The sequence below is a fragment of the Micropterus salmoides genome, unplaced genomic scaffold, assembly GCF_014851395.1.
Source record: "Micropterus salmoides isolate LMB-PRFRI ecotype aquatic unplaced genomic scaffold, ASM1485139v1 Ms_hic_scaffold_16, whole genome shotgun sequence".
Taxonomy (NCBI): Eukaryota; Metazoa; Chordata; class Actinopteri; order Centrarchiformes; family Centrarchidae; genus Micropterus; species Micropterus salmoides.
The window spans coordinates 25793799-25814474 of record NW_024040707.1 but is presented as its reverse complement, the minus strand read 5'-3'; the positions used below and the strand labels follow the sequence as shown (position 1 = coordinate 25814474).

At 37.6% G+C, this 20676-nt stretch overlaps 1 protein-coding gene across 1 annotated transcript; it reads left to right on the top strand.

Annotated features, from left to right (window-relative positions):
* Positions 1-1326: 1326 nt before the first annotated feature.
* Positions 1327-20570, top strand: hck (HCK proto-oncogene, Src family tyrosine kinase). Its single transcript, XM_038723095.1, has 13 exons — positions 1327-1831; positions 9130-9266; positions 11201-11234; positions 11919-12012; positions 12172-12267; positions 12683-12786; positions 13531-13680; positions 14112-14264; positions 14360-14542; positions 15738-15814; positions 16708-16861; positions 17185-17316; positions 18088-20570. Exons 2-13 carry the CDS (start codon positions 9138-9140, stop codon positions 18288-18290), a joined length of 1509 nt encoding a protein of 502 aa, XP_038579023.1. The 5' UTR covers positions 1327-1831; positions 9130-9137; the 3' UTR covers positions 18291-20570.
* Positions 20571-20676: the final 106 nt, after the last annotated feature.

Below are 20676 nucleotides of genomic sequence, written 5' to 3'. Positions count from 1 at the left end.
TTCTTAACCCACAAATAAACACTTTCACCTAAAGTTTACCACAAATTTGGAAATACACATTCACTGGAGAGGAAGGGTATAAAATATTGTAATCTGAAAAGTAAGTGGTATTCTTGTTGTCCACAGTCTTAATGGGATAATCTGAGGTGCCAAATGCATTGCAGATGTTTTTTTTTTTCTTCTTTGGGTTTGGGAAGGTTTTCCTTTCAACATTTCAAATCATATACGTAGTTAAAGTCTAAGGGAGGTCACTGAAGTCACTATTAAAGTAAAAAGCTGAGTTGCAAGTCTTTTTAGCCATGCTAGCAGTGTGCCTTCAGGAACAGCAATGTCCATCTCTCAGTCACCACTTTAGTCCAGACTGAAATATCTCAACTCAACTGTTGAATGTATTGCCATTAAACCTTGAAAAGACATTCATGTTAGCATGTTAAATGCTAAAGATGCTAAACTAACACTGGTGAACACTGTTAACATCATTACATCATACTAAAAATTTACATGTTGTCATCCCAGTTGCCATTTCTTTATATAGGTTTAGACAAGGAAAACAGAAACAGGAATCTTATTGAGTTATTCTTTTTGGCATAAAGCATCACAGACTGAGCAGGTCAGTGAATGTTATGTACACCTGTCAGTAGATTTGTATGTAGTCTGTTGCCTACGTGAGCTGTAATCCCCCATAATTACATTTTATATCTGTGGATCTTCACCCTGATAAATGAGGAATTCATTTCCCCCTGAAGTTTGAATATAGTTACAAACTGAGGCCTGGTAGCCAGAGTAAAAGGCTCATTGTGCCTGCACCCACACCAGGCGATGTCAGGTCATCTGCAGCTGTGAATAGCTGCTAAACACCAATTCTTTCTCTTTATCCCTCGGTTTTTATCCTGGTTTATCCTTCACCAATGTTTAAACTCTTCCTTTCTACCTTTCTAGTTTTTTTTCTAGTTTTTTTCCCAATCTCATTCATTTCATTTCATCCTCCCTCTGTCCATCATTGCGGTCTGGGTTTCAGAGGAAACTTGGTTTCTAATCCTGAGTGTTGATTAAGGATTAAAGCTGGAGAGCAGGGAGCTTTCTCTGGTGTGTTATTGCCAAGCTGCTGTTGTGGCCTTGGGGCTGAACCACCCACGCCTCCCCTGTGCTGCCTGCCAGCCTCCGCCCAAGAGGATGCACTGAGCATGATAGCTGACATTTGAATACATGGTAGAGGTGTCCTGCACACCATGCAAATGTGTCCCTCACATCTGTCCACCCATCCATGGCATCCATCCATTTATCCATTCTTCCCTCTATCCATCTTCATGATACCAGCAGAGACTAAATTAGGCTTCACAGTTGAATGTTTTGGCACACATGTTCTGGATTAGGGAAGAAATGTCCCTTACATATTTATAACATCCAATGATTTAATGCAACAGTAGACAAAAAAGTAGGTGACTATGACCTCCAGACAGTGAGTCTTTATTTTTTATTTTGCGTTTTGACGCACAGACAGCTTAATTTCTCTATTCTATCAAAGTAGCATATCACCGAAGAAGCAGCTGAAAAAAAGCGAGTGCCTGCTATTTCAGCCAGTGAACACGAGTACGATCGATGTGAGCTTGTTCCTCTTTTCACCAACTCAGTGAGATCAAACTTCCTCGTACAAGTCCAGTGCGCTACGCTCTGCCACCCCGTCCGCATCTGCAATCTATCCCAAAATAAAAAGCGACCGAAAAGGGATGGAACCTACATAAAATGAGGAATATTCTTTGAACGGTCACCCGAATCTAGAAGAACATATACAACTACAGAAGGAAAAACCGAAGTGATTGGTTGAAGCGCGGTAAGTGTCCTCTTGAGCTGTGTTTGCTAGTGTGGTAAGGAAGCAGCCAAACCGTCTGAAAGATGCCTGTTAGAAAAGATGATGGGCTGTGAATGTATTGACTCTGACACATTTAGGGAAGAATATGAAAGTTATGCTTTGACAAAGTTTTAAACAAGGATCCTCAGTTCCAAAAAGAGGAACTTCAAGGTATTTGAGTTGAAACAACCACCACCTAGAGAAGTAACTGTCCACAAATAATATGGTAACTGTGCGAAAGTGGTCAAATGTTGAACACAATTTTATTACAGTGCTGCTCGCATTTATTTAATAATTTTATACGCATTTCCTTAACTTTAGTAAGTGCTTTAACTCTGTGTGTGTGTGTGTGTGTGTGTGTGTGTGTGTGTGTGTGTGTGTGCATGCTTGCGTGTGTCAGTTATTTTTAGACTGTCCATCTAGACTTAACCAGAAACCAGAAACCAGATTAGTTTCTGTTCTGTTCTGTGTCCTTCCATTTACTTTTATTTTTGAAGTTGAAAATCATAGACAGCACCCAAAAATGATAAAAAAAAAAAAAGATCTGCTGTAATGTCTAGACTGTAATGATATACCAGAAGTGCAATGACTTCTGTTATGAATTGGCGTATCTATACATGTTGAATTGAACTTAATTGAACTGTTAATACACCTTATGTGTATGAAGTGTTTGTGCTCTTAATAGTCCATTAAGAGAATAGTTTTTTGGACTCTTACCAAGAAACCTTTCCTGAAGGAAATATTAGTGTGTTATGTACACTGAAGAAATGCCGATATTACATCATACTGGTGGTCATTGTTAAATTCCCCATCTAGCATCTATCTTGGATTAGTACTGCAGCAGACACACCATCCTTCTTTTTTTCCACGAAATGTTGTAAACAGAAAAGTAAAGGGTTATTACCCAGAATTTTCAAATGACACAAGTCACACATTCACAGTCCTGGTTGGTTGCTCAAGCGTTTCTTAGTTTGACAAAGAAGCAGAATGTTGAGTGAATCAAAACCAACTTCCTTAATGAAAAACCAAACTCTGCAAGAATACGTACAATAAAAATGTTTTCAGATGTCTTGTTTTGTGTAACAAACAGTCCAAAACTCAAAGATATTCAATTTACAATTTTTTAAAAAACAGAGAAATGCAGCAAATCCTCACAGTTTGAGACATTTAAAGCTTGATGATTGACATAAATGTTTAATCAACTACCAGAATAGTTGCATATAAATTCTCTGTTGATCAATTCATTGTTTCAGCTCTGATCTTTGATTGTTGTCATGCAGATTTCATATAACCGACATTATGTTTGGCACATGCAATATGTACGTACGAACTATACATACTATATACTTTACTATGCCAAACTATAAATAAGTTTTAAAATATACAAACATTGTATAATGTTAATATACAAAGTTTGTACATTTTAGATATCAGTCTCAGCTTGTATATATGGCCTGTCTCCAAAGTGTCATGTCATGCAGTATATGTTGTACAAAGACACCTGAGCATGCTGAGATGGAAGTAACTTGTGAGTACACAATGCAAGTGGCAAGTAGTACCTTGGGGCTGTGAGAACATATTCCTTCTTTCTTCCTCTCGTCTAATGTGAGTAATGTAATCTGTCTAATGTCCTGTTGGTTGCGTGCCAGGCTGGCAGGTGATGTTGTTATGGCCTGAGGCAGTCCCAAACAGGTACACACACAGCCTGGCAGCTTTTCACAGCCCTAAAAAACTGTGGAAAAGATCATGCCTCACAACAGAACACACATTAATTATTCCTGTCTTCTCTCCTGGCTCGTGTGTTCCTGTGGCAAACTAGTTTGTTGGAAGGATAATACATGGGATCTATCATAAACAAGGCCATAATGCATTTGAGACATTCTGTTGAACTGCCAGTCAAGGACTGAACTAGCCGGGTACCTGCTCACTGCGTGGACAGGTGTAAGGTGCAGATAGACATAGTGAGCAACCAGTGCAAGTAGAATAAAGATGAGTCTATAATGCTTAAATGGATGTTTAGACATGTTTGTGCCCGATTGTTATAATGTGAGCTGATATCAACAAGGCATCAATACACACTTTATCCACATGCCTGAAAGCCCGTGCTTGTCTCTCTTAAGGTCATGTAGATTTATGACCACCCAACCTGATGTTTGCAGTGGTTCACATTTGCATGGTGTGATATAATTTGACCATCCCGAACAAGGCTTTACATAAATGCCAACTTTAGAGTTACAGTATGATAGGAGGGACGTAAGTGTTATTTTTTTGATTGATATTTTGCAATGGTGGAGAGGTACTTGAATATTTTGGGCTAAACTCTTAACAATCATGATACTATGTAAATGAAGTTCTTAAGTTGAAGTCTTCATATTTTTACAATATGATTGCAATTTGAGCTTGTGATCAAGGGGTTAGACGCAAACTTTTATCAACATTTAATTCTAAAAAAAAATGGTGTCTAATGTTAACAATCTTTAGATGCTGTGTAACTGACATTACTAAGTATGTTTGTCAACTTTATAGCTTTTTTTCCACTTGTGGGCCTATTAGAATATATTTTAGCATGTGACAGATACCATATTCTTTTCTTTTTGGGATCAAAGCATTTGATGTATTGCTGTCAGGATGTAAAGAGAATTTCACAAGTATAAATACATTAAACAGAAAGTGTTTCGGAAATAAATTGCCTACCCCATCTTTAAGAGTATCTTTGCAAATGAAGGCAAATGAATTAATTAATTACCTGTGACCACTTTGCTGCTGTTAGCAGATATAACACGGTCTTGCTTTTGGCTTCACTTTCCTCCTGAGTTAAATTAACATGTTATCGCTTGTCCTGTGGGTTGCCAGGCGATAATCTGAGACTCCAGCAAGTCACTGCCATTGGCCAAGCAATAGTCACACATAAAACTGCGTTGTTATCACATAGACTAAACAAAAAATGGATTAAGTGTTATGTTGTAGAGATGCTGGTATGTACATTTTGTTGACTTTGGACACCTCCAGGCTAGCTGTTTCCTTCTGTTTCCAGTCTTTGTGCTTAGCTAAAGTAACTGGCCTTGTATTTAGACATGAGTCGCATCATTATTCTATGATCTGAATTTATACAAGACACAGTTCATTCTGTCCCAACAAGAGATTTGGGATTTCCTCCATTTTCCGTCTTTCTTTTGACATTGTTGTGAAATGTGATTCAACAGACTGATGGTAAAGAGCAAGAGGCAAGAAAACACATCACCATTATTCATGTGGGTCCTACTGATGAAAAGTCTATTTTTAGGGATGATGTGGTCTGGACCGTAAGCACAAAAGCACAGAACTGAAAGTGCCAGCGTGGTCAAGACATAAACAATTTCTCATAGATTTATCTTTCATATCCCCAACAAAGGGGGGGTGAAGCTAAAGGTGGCATACAAATATTAATTTACCAAGTTAGCATCTAAGTTTTATCATTTAGGTCTAATATGCAAAACACTTTTTGTGAAACTTCAGCTGTAGATAATAAAGCCACTCATCATCATGAAGATGACACAAACTATTGCAATGTGAGCAGCAGCAGTAAAAGAGCAGCATCATTCTGTGCTGGTGGTGTTGAGCCCAGAAGAGACCCATATTTTACCACCGCTCCTCATGTTAATTTACCCACCAGCTGATAAGCAAGAAAAAGGTGTGACAAGCTGCGTATTATTCATGACTGTCTGATTATATGTTCATGTTTCCACTTTGGTCTTTTACTGTACCCTTAGAAGAGAGCTGGAGGTGTGAGAATTGCCTAGTTCAAGGTTTCAGTTATCTTAGTTGAGTAGCAGGAGGGATATGTGCAGAGCAGTGGGTTACACTTAAAGGACAGATGTTCTACGGTCTTGCCTCGGTCATATGCCTGTGGGTGTGAGAGAACTCATGAAAATAGGTGCAGTGTGGCATTTAATTGTGCTGACCTACTGTATGCAGGTGAATTCTGAAAACAGGTTTATGTCATGGAACATGTTGCTACCTGCCCACAAATATGTCACTACGGAAGTTTTTAACTCATCTGAACTGTTGAAGTTTGACAATTTGTGAAACTTCTTCCTGGGTGTTCGATGACAAGATTGATGCCGCTCACATGTCAGTATGCTGAATATGAAGCTAGGGCCAGCAAGCTATTAGCTTAGCACGAAGTGTAGAAGCAGGAGGAAACAGCTGGCCTGGCTCTGTCCAGTGGTTAATAAATCAGCCTACCAGCACGTGTAACATGTTTTAGTTATTTATTTAATCCATACAGTCAGCTGGGATTGGTTCCAGCCCCCCGCAACCCTGTACACAGGATAAGCGGTTGATGATGGATGGATGGATGGAAGAACAATTAGTTGTAGAGGTTAAATGCTGAAACTATTTCTTTGTGGGAGCAGTGATTTCCTGTAGTGTCGTCAAAGCTTTAGCAATGCTGTTTAGTGGATTTATGGACCGAGCCAGGTTTCCCACTGATTCCAGTTAAGCTTACTGTCTGTTGGCTCTAGCTTTAATTTAGCACACAGACATATAAGCAGTGTCATCTAACTCTCTGCAAAAAGCTAATACGTTTATTTCCTCACTTATGTCATCAGCAAAATGATATTATTATAAAGTTAAGGGTTGTCAGTACTGCTAGTACCAACATCCCAGTCTGAAGCTTTATGAAGTTTTCATGTGCATTCAGCTTTTGTTTTGGTCTTAAGCTTTTGTTTTGGTCTTAATGACCCAATGGATGTTTGTTAAAGCATTTGTTGTCCTGTTTGTACCAAGTGCTGCCTGTGTAATTTGCTCTACAGGAACTGATGAATGACAGCTGCATTTTTACAAAGCCAAACTAGGGCAATGTGTAACTGTAACTCATCTCAACTGTATTCTCATCTTGACCTCCGTTTTGTAATAAAACAAAAAAAACAAAAAAATGATGATATTGGTTTTAAATAGAAGTCAAAACTGTCCAAAATGAAACCCAACCCTTCTTTGATTAGACATCTAAAGAGGAACAATGTTTGGAACAGAGACGAAAAAGGAACCAAATACGTTAACATCACATATTTTGACCTCAAGAATACCAGAACTTCCTGTGTCTAGATGAAACATTTTCCATTGCTTACCACTGTACAGGGCAGTATGGTAATTGTTACGGTATAGACTGTACTGTTGATATATGATGTAGAACGGATCAAGATATGTTCACAACATTTTGTTAGTGTTGGTGTATCTGCTTAGGATATCAGAGTCCTCATTTTTGGTAGTTTTGACCACTAAAATCATAGTAGATCTGTTTGCATGGCAACAGGGCGCTACTATGTAGTGCTCATAATACACATTACTTAATTTGTTCAGCGCAATAATCTAGACTATAACTCTAATCTATAACTCTTGTCTCCGTTCTTTCCTCTCCATTTGTGTATGTGAGCTTAATCTGCCATCACAGACTGCCTCTTTGTTCTCATGCCTGTTAAACCTCTTTCCATATAACTGAATACACATTTGCATGTGGAGACACACATGCAGATAAGGTATGATGCAAAAAGAAAACAAAGAAGAAGAAGAAATACTTTATTTATCCCACATGGGGAAATTCAGTGTTTTTTCATTCTGTTGTCAGGTCTGAAATACACACACGTACATGTACAAACACAACACAAACACACGGAGAAATGACTGATGTTACAGATAAATAAGGGGACTCGTGTGGACATATTTTTATTGCCGCATTAGATAGATAGGCCTTGCGGTGTTCATTTTTGGAAGATTGTAATAACACTAACTAATACATACAAATAAAAACAGTATTGCAGCTGTTGTAAAAACAATTAAGTCAGAATAAGGACCAGTAAACTGACTGTGTAAGCTATAAGGCATTTTTGTCTTCTCAGTCTTCCCCGTGTAGTGAAGAACCTCTAACAAGATCATGTGATGTGTCATTTTCACGCCTTCTTCCCCAGTAATAGAGGCATTTTAAGCACATTTACAGTAACAGCCAGCTGAGACAGATAATGTCTCACCTCTGTGTTACATAGATTAGCATGTGTCACAGAGAGGTTTCCAACTCTAAAACTGCATTATTTTCTATTGTTACTTAAAGGTACCAATAATTATTTCACCAAGCTTAGCAAAATTGGTTAACTCTATAACATTCTTAGTGTTGAATATTTTTATAATTTAAAGAGTAACTTTAATTTATATAGAGAATACTCTAATAATAGCATATTCAGACTCATGATGGACAGGTTTTAAAAAGAAATGATCAGAATTGAAGCAGCAGAACCAGATATATAGAATATATATATATATATATATTCTATATATCTTCTATATTCCACTTATTTTTCTTCCTTGTCAAAACCTGGTGCCTACAATTCAGAGATTCGGTTGTGTTATGCTAGTAGTGGCTATTGAAGCAAAAACATTAATTCTATTATCATATTATATCATATAACTAATTTATTTCACTCATCATCAAAGCTAAGACAAACTGATATGGAAGGACAAGGACCAAGCAGAAAGTACATCTTGGAACTTGGAACATAAATACACAAATACATAAATACGTCTTCTTTGAAATTGGCAGATATAACTACCACAACTAAGTTTAGACAGGTTAGGGTAAACCTCACCGTGACTGTAGATTTCATATCCTTCAGTCTAAGGATAAGGTGAACTCTAATTTATTCTGGATCATTATCTCCATGATCATGTCAGAAAGATGATGACCCCCTTTTGTCACAATGTTGTTACCCAAGAACATTTTGACTGATATTTACCATTGTCATACCTTTCTTGTAGCTAGTTAAACACAGTCCACAATAACTTATTTTGTTCAGTACTCTATTCATCAGTTTTCTAAAAAAATCTCTTAACTGAAGCTATTTTTTAAAAAGAAAACAGTCTACTAGTGCCTTCAATAGCTTCAATAGTGACCTGCGATGTTTGTTGTAATGACGCCAGAATTAACGATCACAAACACCAGATGCCACATACATATAGATCTACAGTACAAGGAAGGAACTGGTTATTTATTTACTCCTAGTATTGTTTAACACATAATATTTGACTAGCATAGTGCTCTTTCTGGTATTTAAAGGTCATTTAATTGTTGAATTGTTCATTTATTAAGTCTTTCAACTTGCTACTAATATTGTAGAAGCATATCAAGTTACTTAAGGACTAAGAACTAGAAACTAGGCCTGAGTATTACATTCAACATCCCTATGCCGTTTTCCTGCTGGTATCCACTGCCTTCATGTCTTGCTGTTTCTCCTCTGTTTTCCTCCTTGCAGAAGACATCATGGGCTGTGTGGGCTCAAAGAAGGAGGAGCCTCCCAGCAAAGGGACGGGTAACGACGAGCTGCAGAACCGCGCACAGACGGCCCACTATGTCAAAGACCCCACTGCAGGAAACTCTGGGAGCAAAGCTGTAAGCAGTAATGTTGGTGGCCTGTTGGTGTTTATCACTGGGCAACCTAACATATATCACCAAGAGAAGTAATGATTTACACTTTGCTTCCTTAAAAATGCCCCATTCTGATACAGCATCTACAACTAACTATGACATACCCGTTGGTGGAAGAAGTGTTCGGATCATTTACTTCAGGACAGAAGTATCATCAACACAATACACTTAAAATATGAAAAGTGAAAGTACTCGTTATGCAGAAAAATAGTCCCTGTGACCGTTGGGTCCAGTGGTTTACAACTAAGGGGTTAGATTTCCTCCAAACGGTCACAAGATAAGTGGTCCTGAGATGATTAATTCTGCTTCTGTGAACTTTTATGTTTGGGGAAATGTTACAAGGTGCCCCTACTACACGGGGGTCACAAGCCACAACCATTGCTTTTTAATCATAAAGAATGCGTTGTAAGTTGTTGATAGAAGTATAAAATAGTATCAAATGGAAATAAATATGGTACTTTAACATGAATTTAGATCTTTAGCCATAATGTATCTGACAAAAAAGCTTTCTTTTTGCAAAAGAAAAATGGGCACATACATCTGCAGTGCCCTGGTTCTAATTAAAGAATGAGGAAGATGAAAGGTGTCAAATGCAGTGAATGGTATCGGAAACAGTGAAAGTATGACGAGGTAACGCAGTTTCACTATTTACTACCACAACTAATAGGAGACAGTTTTCCTGTGCCTTTCAGATGAGGACAGATGTATGCCGAGATATAGTGAACCTGTTCCTTTGACTTGGTGTGAGTTTGCATACTGGCCAGACTTTGATCTGTGCCATTGGTAAAGGAGCAGTGCTGCTGCATGTTAAGTGTGGTTCCTCTGGCTACTTCCTGTGTGCTGACTGCAACATCTCTCTCACCCTCAATGAAGAAAGAGGAAGTGACAGAAGCAGAACCAGAGCACTGTAGACTATTGATCACGGTGTGATCAGAGCTTGAGAATTAAGCAACACCTAAGATATCCCTCAACTCACACTGTTCTTGCACAGTGTATCTCACTATGGCTAGCCGTTTTAGCATTTATTCCTTAAAACTTACTAGTCGCCTTTTAAAAGCTTCTAGTACTTATTTATTAGTTACTTGTAACTATTCCAAAAGATACTATTAACATTTGATTTCTTACAAGTGAATTTTCTTTGGTTACTAATCATTTATTAATGACCAGTAAAATGTAACATTTTAATTGTTACTAGTAAGAATATAATAGTTACTAGTAACTAAAAATAAGCACTAGTGTCTAAATAGTAGACACTAGTAAAATGGAAATGATTACTAGTAACTATTCGACTAGTTACTAGTAATGAAATATTAAATACTAGTATCTAATCAATTGTTACTAGTAAAACGGGAATAGCTACTAGTAGCTAAAGGAATAGTTACTAGTAACTAATAAATAAGTACTAGTAACTAATAAATAAGTACTAGAAACTAATAAATAAGTACTAGCAGCTTTTAAATAGCGACTAGTAAGTTTTAAACAAAAATTGTTAAATCGGCTTGCAGTAATCTTACAGAGGTCTAATTTTGCAGACAGTCTGTTTTGCTGTCTGGTCTCCACACAGCTCAGCTTATTATACCTTGTGACTATTTCTGATAAAGAGAACACATACTACAAACCCAGAAAGCTAAAAGAAAGATAACGGCAGACAACATGCTGATTATTTAAGTTGATAAGACATAGTCCTTCCTTCCTCCATTCCACGTGCATTAGTTTTATTCTAGATAAATTTAACATCTTTACATGGCGATAGTGTTGCGTTTACAGGGTGTTTCACTGCTAAAAAAAGTACTAATGCAGCTTTAAGAAAGTTTTTTTTTCTCACGTTGAATCACCTAATAAAGGGGGGAGTGAATGTAGCCTTATACCACCATATGTCTCTCTCTTTCTCTCTGCAGAGCAAAATGCTGTCCAATGCAAACTCTTCAGATGGTGAGTCACAATCTTCTTGACAAACTACTCTACCTCCACTTACACAACCCTTAAGTGCCTGTATTTGATTCTGCATTAGATTTAAAGTCAAAAACTAAAGAACCCACAACATCTTACCACAGAGTATGCCAAATAGTTTAACTACTTTAAACTGTATCATCTTGGCCACAAACACTGTCCGAAGCTCAACACAACTTGTGAGAGAGAGGAAGACGAGTGAGGGTGTCGGGACAGGGTGATAGCCACTCTCTCTGTCTCACCACACAGGCATCAAATAATACACTGAAGACCAGCAGTTATTATTATCACGCAAACAAGGAAGTCAGTTACATAGTTAGAGTACAGGAAACACAATGTTAGTAATAAAGATAGACACGGTTCAGACTTAAATGCCGTGACCACTAAAAAAAACAACATGCACAGATACTTATAGTCATATACACTCTCTGACTTTCACATTCATGGTCTCATATATCAGCTACATCATAATACTTCTTAAGTTTATGCAGTAGGGGTTTTCAAGCGCAAGGTGTTTTCTCAGGCCATAATTTCTCAGCATGTAATCCTTGAGAAGGTAAACTCACTTGTAGCTGTCACACTGCAAAAGGGACATATTTTACACTGCATAGCATGACCATAAATAATCAACTATCTTGTTATTTTTTTCTGGCCATGCTGCTGTAGGAGAGAGTATTGCAATGGCACTGTATGACTATGAGGCCATTCATGAAGGAGACCTGGGCTTCAAGAAGGGAGATAGGCTTCGAATCTTAGAGGAGTAAGTAGAATATCAACAGTGAGAAAGATCATTTATTCTTTATTGATTCACTTATAAGAGTGATAAGTTAATTGTTTTTGAACATGTAAAGCACCTGGTTTACTAAGAAATATTCCCATTTGTTGTGTGTCTTTGTCTTGTCTCTCTCCTTCTCTGTAGATCGGGGGAGTGGTGGAAAGCTAAGTTAATCAGTACAGGGCAGGAAGGCTTCATCCCCAGTAATTATGTAGCCAAAGATACTCTGGAGGCCGAGGAGTAAGTGTATTCATATTATCCAACGAAGGTTAAAGTCAAGGGCAATAATGAAAACACATTTGCACGCATTATTAATCTCTCACCGGTGAAAACGCATTTTTTCTGAATATGATTTGAACTCCATTGGCCAGAGAGGCTGACACATTAAATGACATTTCAATAGTTACATTATTATTAGTATCTGATTATCCATAGTAGTAATAATAGTAGTAGTAGTAGTAGTAACTATCCTACTGTATAGTATATAAACATGGATCTATTAATTATTGTTTATTTAGGTGTCATTTTTGTAATTTTTCACAAAGTGGAAATAAATAAGGAACCAAAGCACACAATATAAATAGAAAATGGAGGCTTGAACACGAAGAGCCGTTAAGAGATTTCTGTAGTAACGGATCTGTTTCCTGTTGTTGAGGTGGTTCTTTAAGGGCGTGAGCAGGAAAGATGCTGAGAGGCAGCTGCTAGCCCCTGGGAACAAAGTGGGATCCTACATGATCAGAGACAGCGAGACCACCCAGGGTGAGTGAAATACATTCAATACAGATTATTTGTCCTTTAGTGGAGCTGTCTAAGTAAGCCAACTGACAAATCAGGAAAAAGCATCTCTGCAGTTACTGCAGTAACTGTGTTTTTAACAGGAGGAGAATTATAATCTGAGAATACAGTCAGCTTCAGCTCTAAGAGCTTTTTAACATCTTTGAACCTACTTTTTTAGGTTTGACAGCCTGAAACTTAACTGTTTAAAAAAATAACCACAATAATGTATTTAGGGCTGTATCAGTGGTAGCTTGTATTTTTAACATAAAGCCTATATTACACACTAGGTGTGAGCTTCAAAATAAGTAGCTATTTCAGACGAATGAAAGATGCTTTAGAAAAATAGAGATATAGAATATAGGATCCAATGTTTCTGGAGCTTGGTCCTTAATAGAGAGTAAAAGTCAGGATAATTTGGCCTCTGTTGTAAATGCTCTTTTTGTAATCTGTACTTTGTAAGTACCAGAAATTTATGGAAGTGTAAGACTAAATTGCTGAAGCTCTTTAATTTTGCCATGCTGGTATGCAGTCCCAGAAGCTTTTCTACCCTCACGAGAATTAACATCTTTGAGAAATATTTGAAACTGTAACATAAAAATGTTCAGATTTTAAAATGTTGAATCATCTAAAAATATGAGCTAGCATCAGTGAAAAAATGTTTGCATCTGCATTAAAAAAATCCCCTATTGGTCACACGGTAACTGTTTACTTTCTCTTTTATCACAGGCAGCTACTCTCTGTCTGTCAGGGACAGCGATGGCCATTCTAGTGACACAGTTAAACATTATAAGATCCGTACACTGGACAACGGAGGATTCTACATCTCTCCCCGCAACACCTTCAGCACCCTGCAGGAGCTCGTCAGCCATTATAAGAGTGAGTTCACTGTTGTCCCAATTCAGACAATGAATGTTTTTACCTCCTCACAGCTGGGCATTTTAGTAGTCTAGTTCAGTTATTGACTAGTAACTGACTTTTTTTTCTCAATTAATGGTCTCAGAAAAGAGTAAATGCAGTTCAGTCTCTAGTTCACCACCAAACTTATTGTGATGCACAGCACACTCTGTTGGCCAATTGTAATACCTCATTCAATGTTTAACATTATCAAGGTCGTTACTTAAAGTGACATATTGTTTTTATCAGTATTAGTATCAGCATAAAAGTGTTTTTATTTTTGAGAAACTTGATTTCTGAAATTACATCTTTTTCTCCACGAATAAGATTTACATATTGCAAAGTGTCATTGTAAATAACAAACTCTATACCACTAGACAAATCATGAAATACTTTTTTTCTGTTTATTCCAGAGCAGGGAGATGGCCTCTGCCAAACCCTGACCCACCCATGCTTGAGCCCCAAACCTGAGAAGCCATGGGAAAAAGACGCCTGGGAAATCCCAAGATCATCACTCAAAATGGATAAGAGGCTCGGTGCCGGCCAGTTTGGAGAAGTCTGGATGGGTGAGATAGATCTGAATCATTTTAGAGCCCAGCTATTGAAAGAGATGGGAAGGTAGCAATTCATTTTCTAATTCAAATTCTTGTTTTGTTTTAAGCTACATACAATAAGCACACCAAAGTAGCAGTGAAGACCATGAAGCCTGGCAGCATGTCAGTTGAAGCCTTCATGGCTGAGGCCAACCTGATGAAGACTCTTCAGCACGACAAACTGGTCCGACTCCATGCTGTGGTCACCAAGGAGGAGCCTATCTATATTATCACTGAGTTCATGGAGAAAGGTATGAGTGTATGCACGTGTAGTACATAGTGTTCTTTTGATTTAAGTAATTGATAGCTGAACTTCAGTTGCTTTAAACCTGTCCATTTATCCAAACAAGTAAACTAAAACCCTGTTTAACTGAAGGGGGAACCTGAGAAAATAACAAGTTAGTGATTCCCAACCAGGGTTACTTCTACCCCAGGGGGTACTTTTGCATTTGCCAGGAGGTATGTGGAAAGATGGGGGGAAAAAACGAAATCAAGATAAAATTTATTTATCTGTATTTTTTTGCATGTTGTGCAGCTGCAACATCTAGATACTCAGTGTTGCATTTGAGAGTGCATGAAAACTAGGGAGCGAGCAAGCAGAGAAGTCTTAACACACACACAGTTACAATAGTTAGCTAAAAGTAATAAACATTTGAAATAGTTAACTTAAAGTAATGAATGACAGTTAAAGTAGATAGCTTGCGGTAATAAGTGAAATTTCTAAAAGTAACGAAGAATTATTACATTTATTCATTTAGCTGATGCTTTTGTTCAAAGCGACTTATAATTGCTAAGTATGTCAGAAGTCGCACGCCTGGAGCAACTAGGGGTTAAGTGTCTTGCTCAGTTGACACATTGGTGGATGTGTCACAGTGGGGAATTGAAAACGGGTCTCTCACACCAAAGGCATAGTCTTATCCACTTCGCCATCACCACCCAATGTAAAATATAAAAGGTATAGGTAATAAAGAATTGGAATAGTAATAAATGGTTGAAACATGCCAGCTTCTGCCACTCCAAGTGATAGTATTACAAATGCAAATTTCAGTTATAACATCGACTTTTCCATGATTGATAGTGTTAACATCCAGTTTAAATGACACAATTGAAATACATTTGGAACATGTCGGGTGGTTTACATGAAGAGGTACTTGAGTTCATCCAACTGGGCTTTGGGTGTACTTGGTTGGAAACCACTGCTGTAAGGGAACAATTTAACCAATACCAACTACTAACAAAATGGACAAGGAAAATAAACTTTCATTACATTTATTAGTAGTAGTGAAACACATCTGTAATATTAGGAGTGGACATGAGGTTTATTTAACAACAAAAATATTGGTCTCCACATGTCACAGATATTTTTTTATGGTGAGAATGTACCCAGTGCATTGAGCATTACATGTAGCATATGTTTGTTAATGTGTTTTGTGTGTGTGCCCACAGGTAGTCTTTTAGACTTCTTAAAGAGTGATGAGGGCAACCGTGTCCAGCTCCCCAAGCTCATTGATTTCTCTGCCCAGGTGAGGTCATATTTAGTGTTAGTTCTCCATTCCACACATGACAGCTTATCCAACCAGATCCTCTGGTTGTTTGGTTGTTTTATGTTTTGCATCATTGAACCCTTTGTATGTCTGCATTGCGTAGTACACAGGCGGTATTTTAATATTTAGATAATTTCTTGAGTTCAGCTGTCTATTGCTCTGTTCAGAGGGATTATAACATTCAATATCTAGTTTAGAACAATATCTTTGTTCTTGCATGCCTGACTTTCTATACCAGTAGGAAAAGAAGAGCTGCATTTTTTGTGCATGGTCGTTGAGATTATAATAGACAATGGTGATTGCAAGAGAAACACTGAAACTTTATCCACGGTGAAATAATGCTGAAAAATAGATAAAAGCCAACGCAGTGTCATTCATGTGAAACACTTTAAACAACACCCAGCCAATATGATCCAGCTGCAGAGCCAGGTGTAGTGCCTGCTCTTTCAGACTTGCAGTACCAGTCCAACCTGCACCACTACTTTGAATGTAACAGTAGCAGTTCAGAGCTGCAGACACAACCATGTGTGCTCGCTGTTGGTGTCTGTATCAAACATGCAAAATCTAATAGTTGTAATAAAGAGGTCAAACTCCAGTGACTTGTCCTAGTAATGTTGGAGATGGGGTGAAGGGTTTGTGACCACATTTCATTTGTATAAAGAAAAAATGAAAGTTGCAAAGGCTAAACAATGAAAGAAAAGTAGTATTGTAGTTTACATTCTGCCTTCGGTGTTGCATATCTGAACTAAAAAATCATAGATTTATAGAAAATAAATGTATTTACAAAATCTTCAAAAACTGACATTTGGTGTTATTAGTATTCACTTTTTTCCTATTCATTATGATAATTCCACTGACTTCTTTGTCTCTAGACTGCAGAGGGCATGGCCTACATTGAGCAGAGGAACTATATCCACAGAGACCTGAGAGCTGCCAACATCCTGGTCAATAAGGCTTTGGTGTGCAAAATTGCTGACTTCGGCCTTGCTCGTATCATTGAAGATAACGAGTACACAGCCAGGGAAGGTATGAGATAATATTCACTCCTATGTTGTGTAGCCAGGTGGCATCAGCTTTAGTAAACTGGGAAACAGTCATGGTTTCATCAGTTCAGGGGAAATTATGTTGTGTCAGCAAAATGTCAGATTACAACATGAGTAAATAGTAGGAAGTGAAGACCAGAATGACTTGCTGCATGAGTTACGGAATAAGCAGGGGATGTAAGAGTTTGAGCGTGTCACCAGCTAGAAACTTTTCAGCAGTATCATAACGAGCCATCTAATGTTGTCACTAATGGTGTCAACATCAGTTTAAGTTCTGACTGATTTTCAATTTTCCACAATTACCAGGAGCCAAATTCCCCATCAAATGGACAGCCCCTGAGGCCATCAACTACGGCTCTTTCACCATCAAATCTGACGTCTGGTCCTTTGGCATCTTACTGACTGAGATTATCAGCTATGGACGCACACCATACCCAGGTAAGTGGATCACTTATTTCAATTTTGATATAGTATTTGCCAGAATGCCACATGCAGTTAGTATTTTGTCCCATTTTTACACCTGAACCCTGCCCATTAATTATCTCTCTTGGTTGTGGCTCTCCAAAATGTGGGGTAGTGTTAAGATAACTCCAATTAAAATATAAAAAATAGTTCTGAATTTGGATTTTGTTGAAGCTAGAAACATAATGGAAACACACAAAAGCCAACAGCAATAAAAAGACTCGTTTAATGGGTGTGGAGGGCCATCTGTACTATCAACAGTACACCTCCTCAGCCCTCTAGAGTTGAGCATTTCTTTATTATTATTTGAGCTTTTCTCAAGGCAGCCCTTGATTCCAGGTGCAATAATGACAAGTCTACAGCCATAAACCAAAGTTTTGGACACATTCAAATTTTGAGCTGATGATGGCGCTAAAGGAAAAGTCATCAAAGTTTAAATATGAAATAATTCATCCTGAGAACGACGTGAATGTTTGAACCAAATTGTACCACTTGCAATCCTTCCAATAGTTGTTGAGATATTTAACACAAAACCAAAAGTGTCAACGGCATTGCTGGAGTAAAAAGTAGGGATCACCAACATCAGAGAAAATAGTTGTTGAGATATTTCAGTCTTGAGCAATGTGGTAAACCAACCTATTAAACAACTGACCGACATTGCCATCCATAGTGCCACGAAGCTGGTGTACCCGCCGAAGTCATCTAATGCCAGCCTCTCTTAATCTAAGCATGTGCTTTTGTTTTCAGGGATGACCAACCCAGAGGTGATTCGTGCCCTGGAGAAGGGCTACCGAATGCAGCGCCAGGACAGCTGTCCCACCGAACTCTATGAAATCATGCTGGAGTGCTGGAAGAACAAGCCTGAGGACCGTCCCACCTTTGATTACCTGCAGAGTGTCCTGGAGGATTTCTACACAGCCACAGAAAGCCAGTATCAGCAGCAGCCATGAGACTTAACATCCACCGACATATTTTCACCTACAGTACTGTTCCAATGATCAGCAAGTTCAGTTTTTACATGCAGCAGTGCAGTTCAGAAGACACACATGCTCTCTCTTTACCATTCGCTCTCTGTCTGTCTCTCTTTCTCTTTTACGCACACATAATGTATAGTAACAAGGGACTGTACAAAAATTATTGGGGAGGGTTAAAGCTAGACCCTACCTAACATTTTAAATGTTTTCATTCCATTTGCTCCCTTTGAATTACAACTTTCAAAGTAATGTGACCGCAGTAGAGAGATTAAGAAAAGCAAGATATAAATAGAATATATTCAGCAATATTATGACAATACAATCCTACCTCATACTTAGGTCAGGGGCACAGCACAACAGATGCTGACTGATGATGGTCTGAAGGCTTGGTTACAGGCTAAGATGTCCGCAGCTGCATCATTTATACTGGATAGTTATCTTCACAAAATTGACTGTAAATCATCTGGATGTAGACCAGCAGCAGGTTTGTAAATCAATGAACCTATACAGTAGTAATCAGTACATGATATTTGCAGATATGAGTGTTAGTTACATCTGCAGCACCTAATATGAAAAGTGGCACTCAAAAGAACGGGTCACATAATGTATTGTTTCTTCTATTGGACTGATTTTGTTTTACTACATATAGCACATATTATGTGGATCGGTGGATGTGACCTGTTTATCTATCTAGAGATGAATGTGATTTGGTTAAATCTTTTAGCTTTTTGAGGTGGGTGGCAAAACTGGACATGTGTCAGAATCTTCTCTGCATGTAAAAGTGAAAAAAAGCAAGTGTGCTTGGAGAAGCCCTGTCGGCAACACAGGCAAGGCCAGAAAGACTGGGTACTACTAACAAATTTGCAAGGGTAGGCTGAAATAAAACAACACTGGGGGGGGGGACAACAGACCGTCTACTGTAAATATTTCTGAGTACATTTTCCTAAACAATAAGAAAAGATAAATACTGTAGCCCTCCCACTTTTCTTTCCTCACCACCCTTATATATTCAGTATATATATATTCTATTATAATTTTTGTACAGTCCCTAACAGTCAAACACCTTTAACGGTCTTGTATGTAGGAGGCTGTTCTGTACTGTATATGATTTTGTAAAAGCATGACTGTCTCACACGCAAAATATAATATTACACAAGTACAAAGACACATGTCCATATTCTCAAACAAATGACTGTAGACCACCTGAGAGCAGCCACTTGAAAAAGACTGGATGTAGTTGATTTGTTGCTCCAGCACACATTGTGCATCCATCAGGGGAAGGTATAACCACAACACAGATGTTCACATTGAAATATGTGCAGTGTTCATCTCTGATATTACGTCAACAATTCAGCAAGCAAAGCTGTAGTTATCCACTCCCCTTCAATTGAAGGTACAGTGTTTTGCAATGTGAAAGGATAGCAGACACTGTGGACTTACGTGGATATACGGCTGATTATGCTTAAATCCTCTATTTATATTCCATGGTTATTAATTTCCATTATAATGTGGCTGGTTTCATAATTACTCCTTCATTGTGCCTTTTGCAGTGGTTTCTTCTTCTTTTACTATTAACATGTATAATATATTCTGCACGCTCTGTATATATATAAACTGGTGTACACAAATAAATGCAATGATTCAGGAGAAGAGTCTTTTATGTGATGCCATATTAACTAATAATTATCATTTTTGTTTAATAAACATGTGTTTGGGAACTAAATGAAAAAGCAGTGCATATTTTTTTCACATTGCTTTTTTGCTTTTTTCGGGATGACTAATTTATTTGTGCAGATAATCTACTGCTTTGAACTTCTGTGTATCTTGAATGGAATTATCTTTTCAAATGTAAAAGCTTTTATTAAAATTTTTCTAGTGAAGGACTTGTGATTTTTATTTTAATATATGATTCAATTATATTTTGTGCATTATTTTGGAAATAACCATGTGTTTTGTGGACCAAAATCCTAAAATCTGAAAAGGAATATTCTCAAGTATTCGCATAATTTAGAAATTTCATGATTTGGTATCATTCATTCAGAGAGAACTGTGTGCAACAATACCTGATAGAATACTTATAAAGAGAGGTGATATGCGACAATAGGGAATCAATTCCCCTCATTATATATAAATTCATAGGGATATGGATGTTTTTGTGTTTTCCTTTATCTATATAAAGCCCTTTGCATATTTTGTTAGATGCTTGGTTGAATGCAACTGTGTGAAATGTTTCAAATAAAGTGTTTTAGAAACAAACATACTCGTGTTTTATTTATATAACAGCCAACACGAGTTAATGAATTTTTTTTACACATTATGTTTATTTATGGGTGTGTCAAATAAAAAAAATTATCAATCGAAA

Coding starts and splice junctions, on each gene's coding strand:
- hck (XM_038723095.1), top strand. CDS start 9,138: ATGGGCTGTGTGGGCTCAAAGAAGGAGGAGCCTCCCAGCAAAGGGACG. Junction 12,013..12,171: donor AGGCTTCGAATCTTAGAGGA/GTAAGTAGAATA, acceptor CCTTCTCTGTAG/ATCGGGGGAGTGGTGGAAAG. Junction 17,317..18,087: donor TGGACGCACACCATACCCAG/GTAAGTGGATCA, acceptor TTTTGTTTTCAG/GGATGACCAACCCAGAGGTG.